This window comes from Oncorhynchus clarkii, chromosome 2 (assembly GCF_045791955.1).
Source record: "Oncorhynchus clarkii lewisi isolate Uvic-CL-2024 chromosome 2, UVic_Ocla_1.0, whole genome shotgun sequence".
NCBI classification, from domain to species: Eukaryota; Metazoa; Chordata; class Actinopteri; order Salmoniformes; family Salmonidae; genus Oncorhynchus; species Oncorhynchus clarkii.
In genome coordinates, this window is record NC_092148.1 from 12,000,767 (window position 1) to 12,011,015 (window position 10,249).

At 50.0% G+C, this 10,249-nt stretch overlaps 1 protein-coding gene across 1 annotated transcript in view; it reads left to right on the forward strand.

Moving 5' to 3' along the window:
* The window catches only part of LOC139421326 (myosin, heavy chain 14, non-muscle), a 97,602-nt gene that overhangs the window by 74,451 nt on the left and 12,902 nt on the right, over positions 1-10,249 (forward strand). Inside the window, exons 27-40 of the mRNA XM_071172096.1 lie at positions 3,120-3,243; positions 3,400-3,571; positions 3,746-4,103; positions 4,299-4,610; positions 6,687-6,839; positions 6,963-7,211; positions 7,302-7,415; positions 7,533-7,631; positions 7,802-8,014; positions 8,166-8,327; positions 8,502-8,630; positions 8,786-8,874; positions 9,238-9,361; positions 9,510-9,718. Coding sequence (XP_071028197.1) covers positions 3,120-3,243; positions 3,400-3,571; positions 3,746-4,103; positions 4,299-4,610; positions 6,687-6,839; positions 6,963-7,211; positions 7,302-7,415; positions 7,533-7,631; positions 7,802-8,014; positions 8,166-8,327; positions 8,502-8,630; positions 8,786-8,874; positions 9,238-9,361; positions 9,510-9,718 — 2,507 coding nt within the window. The remainder of the gene's footprint in view (positions 1-3,119; positions 3,244-3,399; positions 3,572-3,745; positions 4,104-4,298; positions 4,611-6,686; positions 6,840-6,962; positions 7,212-7,301; positions 7,416-7,532; positions 7,632-7,801; positions 8,015-8,165; positions 8,328-8,501; positions 8,631-8,785; positions 8,875-9,237; positions 9,362-9,509; positions 9,719-10,249) is intronic.

Sequence of the window (10,249 nt, forward strand, 5' to 3'; positions counted from 1 at the left end):
GACTCAACTGGACAGGACTGAAGGGCTTTATAGAAGCTGACTAACCCAGTGTTGACTCAGCTGGACAGGACTGACGGGATTTATAGAAGCTGACTACCCCAGGGTTCACTCAGCTGGACATGATTGAAGGGCTTTATAGAAGCTGACCTACCCAGGGTTGACTCAGCTGGACAGGACTGAAGGGATTTATAGAAGCTGACTAACCCAGGGTTCACTCAGCTGGACAGGACTGAAGGGCTTTATAGAAGCTGACTAACCCAGGGTTGACTCAACTGGACAGGACTGAAGGGCTTTATAGAAGCTGACTAACCCAGGGTTGACTCAGCTGGACAGGACTGAAGGGATTTATAGAAGCTGACTACCCCAGGGTTCACTCAGCTGGACATGATTGAAGGGCTTTATAGAAGCTGACCTACCCAGGGTTGACTCAGCTGGACAGGACTGAAGGGATTTATAGAAGCTGACCTACCCAGGGTTGACTCAGCTGGACAGGACTGAAGGGATTTATAGAAGCTGACTACCCCAGGGTTCACTCAGCTGGACATGACTGAAGGGCTTTATAGAAGCTGACCTACCCAGGGTTGACTCAGCTGGACAGGACTGAAGGGATTTATAGAAGCTGACTACCCCAGGGTTCACTCAGCTGGACATGACTGAAGGGCTTTATAGAAGCTGACCTACCCAGGGTTGACTCAGCTGGACAGGACTGAAGGGCTTTATAGAAGCTGACCTACCCAGGGTTCACTCAGCTGGACAGGACTGAAGGGCTTTATAGAAGCTGACCTACCCAGGGTTGACTCAGCTGGACAGGACTGAAGGGATTTATAGAAGCTGACCTACCCAGGGTTGACTCAGCTGGACAGGACTGAAGGGATTTATAGAAGCTGACCTACCCAGGGTTGACTCAGCTGGACAGGACTGAATGGATTTATAGAAGCTGACTAACCCAGGGTTCACTCAGCTGGACAGGACTGAAGGGATTTATAGAAGCTGACCTACCCAGGGTTGACTCAGCTGGACAGGACTGAAGGGATTTATAGAAGCTGACTACCCCAGGGTTCACTCAGCTGGACAGGACTGAATGGATTTATAGAAGCTGACTAACCCAGGGTTCACTCAGCTGGACAGGACTGAAGGGATTTATAGAAGCTGACTAACCCAGGGTTCACTCAGCTGGACAGGACTGAAGGGCTTTATAGAAGCTGACTAACCCAGGGTTGACTCAGCTGGACAGGACTGAAGGGCTTTATAGAAGCTGACTAACCCAGGGTTGACTCATCTGGACAGGACTGAAGGGCTTTATAGAAGCTGACTAACCCAGGGTTGACTCAGCTGGACAGGACTGAAGGGCTTTATAGAAGCTGACCTACCCAGGGTTGACTCAGCTGGACAGGACTGAAGCGATTTATAGAAGCTGACTAACCCAGGGTTCACTCAGCTGGACAGGACTGAATGGCTTTATAGAAGCTGACCTACCCAGGGTTGACTCAGCTGGACAGGACTGAAGGGATTTATAGAAGCTGACTACCCCAGGGTTCACTCAGCTGGACATGACTGAAGGGCTTTATAGAAGCTGACCTACCCAGGGTTGACTCAGCTGGACAGGACTGAAGGGCTTTATAGAAGCTGACCTACCCAGGGTTCACTCAGCTGGACAGGACTGAAGGGCTTTATAGAAGCTGACCTACCCAGGGTTGACTCAGCTGGACAGGACTGAAGGGATTTATAGAAGCTGACCTACCCAGGGTTGACTCAGCTGGACAGGACTGAAGGGATTTATAGAAGCTGACCTACCCAGGGTTGACTCAGCTGGACAGGACTGAATGGATTTATAGAAGCTGACTAACCCAGGGTTCACTCAGCTGGACAGGACTGAAGGGATTTATAGAAGCTGACCTACCCAGGGTTGACTCAGCTGGACAGGACTGAAGGGATTTATAGAAGCTGACTACCCCAGGGTTCACTCAGCTGGACAGGACTGAATGGATTTATAGAAGCTGACTAACCCAGGGTTCACTCAGCTGGACAGGACTGAAGGGATTTATAGAAGCTGACTAACCCAGGGTTCACTCAGCTGGACAGGACTGAAGGGCTTTATAGAAGCTGACTAACCCAGGGTTGACTCAGCTGGACAGGACTGAAGGGCTTTATAGAAGCTGACTAACCCAGGGTTGACTCAGCTGGACAGGACTGAAGGGCTTTATAGAAGCTGACTAACCCAGGGTTGACTCAGCTGGACAGGACTGAAGGGCTTTATAGAAGCTGACTAACCCAGGGTTGACTCAGCTGGACAGGACTGAAGGGCTTTATAGAAGCTGACTAACCCAGGGTTGACTCAGCTGGACAGGACTGAAGGGCTTTATAGAAGCTGACTAACCCAGGGTTGACTCAGCTGGACAGGACTGAAGGGCTTTATAGAAGCTGACTAACCCATTGTTGACTCAGCTGGACAGGACTGAAGGGCTTTATAGAAGCTGACTAACCCAGGGTTGACTCAGCTGGACAGGACTGAAGGGCTTTATAGAAGCTGACTAACCCAGGGCTGACTCAACTGGACAGGACTGAAGGGCTTTATAGAAGCTGACTACCCCAGGGTTCACTCAGCTGGACATGACTGAAGGGCTTTATAGAAGCTGACCTACCCAGGGTTGACTCAGCTGGACAGGACTGAAGGGCTTTATAGAAGCTGACCTACCCAGGGTTCACTCAGCTGGACAGGACTGAAGGGCTTTATAGAAGCTGACCTACCCAGGGTTGACTCAGCTGGACAGGACTGAAGGGATTTATAGAAGCTGACCTACCCAGGGTTGACTCAGCTGGACAGGACTGAATGGATTTATAGAAGCTGACTAACCCAGGGTTCACTCAGCTGGACAGGACTGAAGGGATTTATAGAAGCTGACCTACCCAGGGTTGACTCAGCTGGACAGGACTGAAGGGATTTATAGAAGCTGACTACCCCAGGGTTCACTCAGCTGGACAGGACTGAATGGATTTATAGAAGCTGACTAACCCAGGGTTCACTCAGCTGGACAGGACTGAAGGGATTTATAGAAGCTGACTAACCCAGGGTTCACTCAGCTGGAACTTCATTTATCCATGTTGTCTCTGTCTCTCAGGAGAAGAAGCACCTGGAGGAGAGGTTGAATGAGGTGACAGACTCACTGTCCGAGGAAGAGGAGAAGACCAAGAGTCTCAACAAACTGAAAAACAAACAGGAAGCAGTCATTGCTGACCTGGAAGGTAAAGCTTGTTCCTAACTGATGGCACTTGTTATGCATACTTGACGTTATGACATACATTTGATGAACTTGCTGCACACTCAACACTGTTTCAGATACTTGTCCTGGTATTCATTATTTTCTATTTTCTTTCTCTTCTTCCCCCTCGCTCCTGTAGATCGGTTGAAGCGTGAGGAGCAGGGTCGTCTGGAGCAGGAGAAGTGGAGGAGGAGGATGGAGGGAGAAGCCGTGGAAGCCCAGGAGCAGCTCTCTGACCTGGGACTACTGTCCGCTGAACTCAGGGGCACCCTGGCTCAGAGAGAGAAAGATATCACAACCCTACAGGGGAGGTGAGAGGAAGTCTATACTGTATATTCACACACCTTGAGAAGAGTGGAAATATCAACCCCCTCATTTGCATAGTGTTACAAAACTGCTTTCTCTCTTGATAATGGTAATCAAAACGGTTCCAGCACAGTGCCCTGCGGAACACCATATTTGACTTCTCTCTCTCTTTCTCCCAGGTTGGAGGAGGAGGGTGCACGAAGGACTGAGGCTCAGAGGGCTCTGAGAGAGGCCATGTCTCAGGTGTCAGAGCTGAAGGAGGAAGTGGAGAATGAACGAGGGATGAGAGAGAGGGCAGAGAAACAGAGGAGAGACCTGGGGGAGGAGCTGGAGGCCTTGAGGACAGAGCTGGAAGACACACTGGACACCACGGCGGCCCAGCAGGAACTCAGGTCTCGTAGAGAGGCAGAGCTGGGGGAGCTCCAGAGGTGTGTTGAGGGGGAGACGAGACGTCACGAGGCCCAGCTCTCAGAGCTCAGAGTCAAGCACTGCTCTGCCATAGACAACCTGCAGGAACAACTGGACAACAGCAAGCGGGTGAGTCACACACAGAATGTAGCCTATGCAGTGACTCTCTGCATATTGCGTGTGTTATTCCCTCAGTACAGTATCGGTAGTGACTCCTGCATGTTATTCTCTCTCTGAAGACTGGTCACTGAGACGTCTGTAACATAGTGTTTCTATGCGTATGGTATGTATGTAGTAATTCCTGATGTTATATGGTCTCCCCAGGCCCGTCAGTCCCTAGAGAAGGCCAAGACTCTATTAGAGGACGAGAGGGTGAGCTTGGCCTCAGAGCTGAAGTCCCTGCAGGGGGGCCGCATGGAGAGTGAGAGGGGCCGCAAGAGGGCAGAGGGCCAACTCCAGGAGCTGACCGCACGCCTCGCACAGGCCGACAGAGAGAGAGAGGAGAGAGAGGAGCGACTGCACAAGCTACAGTCTGAGATGGAGAACCTCTCTAGTTCTCTCTCCTCCTCTGACTCCAAGTCGCTCCGTCTCAACAAGGAGGTCAGCAGCCTGGAGAGCCAGCTCCACGACGCTCAGGTACACACACACACACACACATACACACACACTGTCAACTCCTTCATCCTCTGTTTATAATCAAATCAAATTTTATTTGTCACATGCACCGAATACAGCAGGTGTAGTAGACCTGTCACAGGACTTTCATAATTCCTATATGTGTTCATTAATTAAATACACTCTGTCTGTTTTTAAGAATTTGTAAGGTTCTTATTTGTATAAAATAGACAGGGACCAGTCTTATCAAAATTATATAATAGTATTTATTCTCGGAGCGCGCTGCCATGGAACCACGAACAACAGTTTATATACAAAATATGACGTCATAGGTTATAAAATATCCTTCCTCCTATCGACCAGGACAAAGCAGGTTCAAAAGTTTATTCCAACCTCCTAGCGCACACCCACACACATCAAGATTAACTTCTGAAGTCTCACCATTATCCATCACTATTCAGCAGACAGTTCCAGATAACGAAAACCTAAAAGAACAACAATTAAAGAACAATAATCTGGCTATATACAGGGGGTACCGGTACCGAGTTAATCTGCAGGGGTACAGGTTAGTCCAGGTAATTTAGGTAATATGTACATGTAGGTAGAGGTAAAGTGACGATGCATAGATTATAAACAGAGAGTAGTAGCAGTGTAAAAAAAGGGGGGTAATGCAAATAGTCCAGGTAGCCATTTGATTACCTGTTTAGCAGTCTTATGGCTTGGGGGTAGAAGCTGTTAAGAAGCCTTTTGGACCTAGAATTGGCGCTCCGGTACCGCTTGCCGTGCAGTAGCAGAGAGAACAGTCTATGACTAGGGTTGTTGGGGTCTTTGGCCATTTTTAGGGCCTTCCTCTGACACCGCCTGGTGTAGAGGTCCTGGGTGGCAGGAAGCTTGGCCCCAGTGATGTACTGGGCCGTACACACTACCCTCTGTAGTGCCTTGTGGTTGGAGGCCGAGCAGTTGCCATACCAGGCGGTGATGCAACCCGCTCTCGATGGTGCTGCTGTGGAACTTTTTGAGGATCTGAGGACCTATTCCAAATCTTTTCAGTCTCCTGAGGGGTAATAGGTTTTGTCGTGCCCTCCTCACGACTGTCTTGATGTGCTTGGACCATGTTAGTTTGTTGGTGATGTAGACACCATGGAACTTGAAGCTCTCAACCTGCTCCACTACAGCCCCGTCGATGAGAATGGGGGCGTGCTCGGCCCTCCTTTTCCTGTAGTCCACAATCATCATCTCTGACTTGATCACGTTGAGGGAGAGGTTGTTGTCCTGGCACCACACTGCCACGTCTCTGACCTCCCTATAAGCTGTCTCATCGTTGTCGGTGATCAGGCCTACCACTGTTGTGTCATCGGCAAACTTAATAATGGTGTTGGAGTCATGCCCGGCCGTACAGCCATGGGTGAACAGGAAGTACAGGAGGGGACTGAGCACACACCCCTGAGGGGCCACTATGTTGAGGATCAGCATGGAAGATGAGTTGTTACCTACCCTTACCACCTGGGGGCGGTCCGTCAGGAAGTCCAGGATCCAGTTGCAGAGGCAGGTGTTTGGTCCCAGGGTCCTTAGCTTAGTGATGAGCTTTGTGGGCACTATGGTGTTGAATGCTGAGCTGTAGTCAATGAATAGCATTGATGTTCCTTTTGTCCAGGTGGGAAAGGGCAGTGTTGAGTGCAATAGAGATTGCTTCATCTGTGGATCTGTTGGGGTGGTATGCAAATTGGAGTGGGTCTAGTGTTTCTGGGATGATGGTGTTGATGTGAGCCATGACCAGCCTTTCAAAGCACTTCATGGCTACAGATGTGAGTACTACGGGTCAGTAGTCATTTAGGCAGATTACCTTGATCTTCTTGGGCACAGGGACTATGGTGGTCAGGGAGACACTTGAGCACAGGGACTATGGTGGTCAGGGAAACACTTGGGCACAGGGACTATGGTGGTCAGTGAAGACACTAGAAAGTTGGTCAGCTCATGCTCGGAGTACACGTCCTGGTAATCCATCTGGCCCTGCGGCCTTGTGAATGTTGACCAGTTTAAAGGTCTTACTCACATCGGCTATGGAGAGCGTGATCACTTTCCTGCTTTCATTCTCAGGAGCTACTTCAGGATGAGACTCGTCAGAAGCTGGCTCTGGGCTCCAGGGTGAGAGCTCTGGAGGAGGAGAGGAATGGACTGATGGAGAGAGTGGAGGAGGAAGAGGAGAGAGCCAAGGATCTCTCCAGGCAGATACAGACTCACACTCAGCAGGTAATCATCATTGTGTAAAAAAAACTTTCCTCTAGATTATAATATAAAACATGTTCAGTTGTCTTCTACAGTAAGTCTATCTTCCTCCTCACCATCACTCCCTCTCTCCCGCTCTCCCTCTAGCTGGCTGAGTTGCGGAGGCAGTCGGAGGAGGTGAATGGGGCGGTGGAGGCAGGAGAGGAGACGCGCAGGAAATTGCAGAGAGACCTAGACCAGGCCGTCCAGAGAGAACGACAGAAGGAGGAGGAGAAAGAACGCGTGGAGCGACAGAGGGAGAGGCTGAGGGAAGAGATAGAGGACATGACCCTGGCCCTGCAGAGAGAGAGACAGAACTGCACCACCCTGGAGAAGAGGCAGAAGAAGTTTGACCAGGTCAGAGTTCAGGGGTTAGAGGTTAAAGGTGAGAGGTAACCATAATGACATAATATCCCGTGATGTAACCCCTGCCCTTTGCCCCCTCAGTGCCTGTCAGAGGAGAAGGCGGTGAGTGCCCGGCTGGCTGAGGAGAGAGACAGGGCCGAGGCAGACAATAGAGAGAAGGAGACACGCTCCCTGGCACTGGCACGAGCCCTGCAGGTACCACTGGAGTGACTACACACATTATTATCCAGTTATCAGCATAAAAAGTTGTTTTCATGTTCATCTAAGTAATAGTGAGTGTTGATACTTCATTGTTCCCATTCACACTTACAGGAGGCCCAAGATCAGAGGGACGAGCTGGAGAGATCTAACAAGCAGCTCCGCATAGACATGGAACAACTCGTCAATCAACAGGATGACGTGGGGAAGAATGTACGTGTGTGTGTGTGTGTGTGTGTGTGTGTGTGTGTGTGTGTGTGTGTGTGTGTGTGTGTGTGTGTGTGTGTGTGTGTGTGTGTGTGAGACTGTGAGACTGTGAGAATGTGTGTATTTGTATTACAGAGTGAAAATGTATCTCACACATTTCTCTCCTCCTGTGTCAGGTGCATGAGTTGGAGCGTTCCCGGCGGGCCCTGGAGACAGAGGCAGAGTCCCTGCGCACTCAGACCCAGGAGCTGGAGGAGGAGCTGGGGGAGGCGGAGAACTCCAGACTGAGGCTCGAGGTCACCCTCCAAGCCCTCAGGGCCCAGTTTGAGAGAGAGATCAGTACCAAGGAGGAGAAAGGAGAGGAGAAGAGGAGGTCTCTCAACAAACAGGTATGGAGAGAAGAGAGAAGAAGAGGTGTATCAAGCCTGAATATGGGGAGATAGTTATTCATTTGGATTAGATGCTAAACTTCTCTCTTTCTCTGCTGTTCCCTTTCTTTCCTTCCCCCTCTCGTCTTCTCTTTCTCTCCTTCCCCCCCAGGTGAGGGAGTTGGAGACCCAGCTAGAGGAGGAGAGAAGTCAACGCTCTCAGGCCATGTCCGTCAAGAAGCAGCTGGAGGGGGAGCTACAGGAGGCTGAGGCCCAGGTGGAGACAGCCAATCGCGGCAGGGAGGAGGGGCTTAGGCAGCTACGGAGACTGCAGGTAAGCTACACCCCCCTTCTCTCTTTCTTTCTAATGCTGCTTGCTCGGTCTGAGATTAGATGCTGTGCAGTTAACTGATATATAAACCACAGCTATAATGAGAACGTTAAGTGTCCCAGCACAGAGCCTTACAGAAAACCATATTAATCAACCCTCCTTTTCGCTCTCTCTCAGGTTCAGATGAAGGAGGTGCTTCGTGAGCTGGATGAGTCCAAGCTGGCCCGTGACGAGGTGGTCGTCCAATCAAAAGACACAGAGAAGCGCTTGCAGACCTTGGAGGCGGAGTTACTGCAGCTTACAGAGGTGTGTGTGCTGGTGTGTGTGCGAAGACACAAACTCTTGTGTTTTAGGATACTAACGCCCTCTCTCTCTCTCTCTCTCTCTTTCTCTCTCTGTCTCTCTCCTTATGTCTGTCTCTCTCTTTCTCTCTCTCTCTGACTCTCTCTCTCTGTGTGTAGGATTTATCAGTGTCTGAGAAGATGAGGAGACAGGCTCAGCAGGAGAGAGATGAGATGGCTGATGAGATTGTCAACAGCTCTACCGGGAAGTCAGTATCTCTCTTTCTATTTTCCTTTCTGTATGTGTGTGTACTCATGTGTGTTTATTACTGTGTATTATGCGTGTGTATTACTCACGGTGTGTGTATTACTGTATATTATGTGTGCGTATTACTCACGGTGTGTGTATTACTGTGTATTATGCGTGTGTATTACTCACGATGTGTGTATTACTGTGTATTATGCGTGTGTATTACTCACGGTGTGTGTATTACTGTGTATTATGCGTGTGTATTACTCACAGTGTGTGTATTACTGTGTATTATGTGTGTGTATTACTCACAGTGTGTGTATTACTGTGTATTATGCGTGTGTATTACTCACGGTGTGTGTATTACTGTGTGTGTTGTCAGATCGGCTCTGTGTGATGAGAAGCGGAGGTTGGAGGCGCGAGTCACTCAGCTGGAGGAGGAGTTGGAAGAGGAGCAAAGCAATGCTGAACTAGTGGCCGAGAGACACAGGAAGACAACACTTCAGGTACACACTCTCACACACTTACCCCTACACACGCACACACATATAGACACACACACACACACACAGTATACGGGACTCGATTTACATTTGTCAATTTTTCTTGGTTTTAATCTCCCTTTCTATCCCTCTGTCTCCCCTCCCTCCCCAGGTGGAGACTCTGACGGTGCAGCTGCAGGGAGAGAGGACCCTGGGCCAGAAGGCTGAGGGGGCCAGGGAGGCTCTGGAGAGGCATAACAAGGAGCTGAAGCTGAAGCTGGGGGAGATGGAGGGAGCTGTCAGGGGAAAACACAGGCTCAGTGTCGCCGCCCTGGAGGCCAAGATGGACGGCATGGAGGAGCAGCTGGAGCAGGAGAGACAGTGAGGGGAACACACACATTCACTGATGGATTTCCCCTCACACTTCTTCTCTCGCCTTGTTCCTTTCCTCTCTCGCCTTGTTCCTTTCCTCTCTCGCCTTGTTACTTCTTCTCTTGCCTTGTTCCTTTCCTCTCTCGCCTTGTTCCTTTCCTCTCTCGCCTTGTTACTTCTTCTCTCGCCTTGTTACTTCTTCTCTCGCCTTGTTAATTCTTCTCTCGCCTTGTTCCTTTCCTCTCTCGCCTTGTTACTTTCTTCTCTCGCCTTGTTACTTCTTCTCTCGCCTTGTTACTTCTCCTCTCGCCTTGTTACTTCTTCTCTCGCCTTGTTCCTTTCCTCTCTCGCCTTGTTCCTTTCCTCTCTCGCCTTGTTCCTTTCCTCTCTCGCCTTGTTACTTCTTCTCTCGCCTTGTTACTTCTCCTCTCGCCTTGTTACTTCTCCTCTCGCCTTGTTACTTCTTCTCTCGCCTTGTTCCTTTCCTCTCTCGCCTTGTTCCTTTCCTCTCTCGCCTTGTTCCTTTCCTCTCTCGCCTTG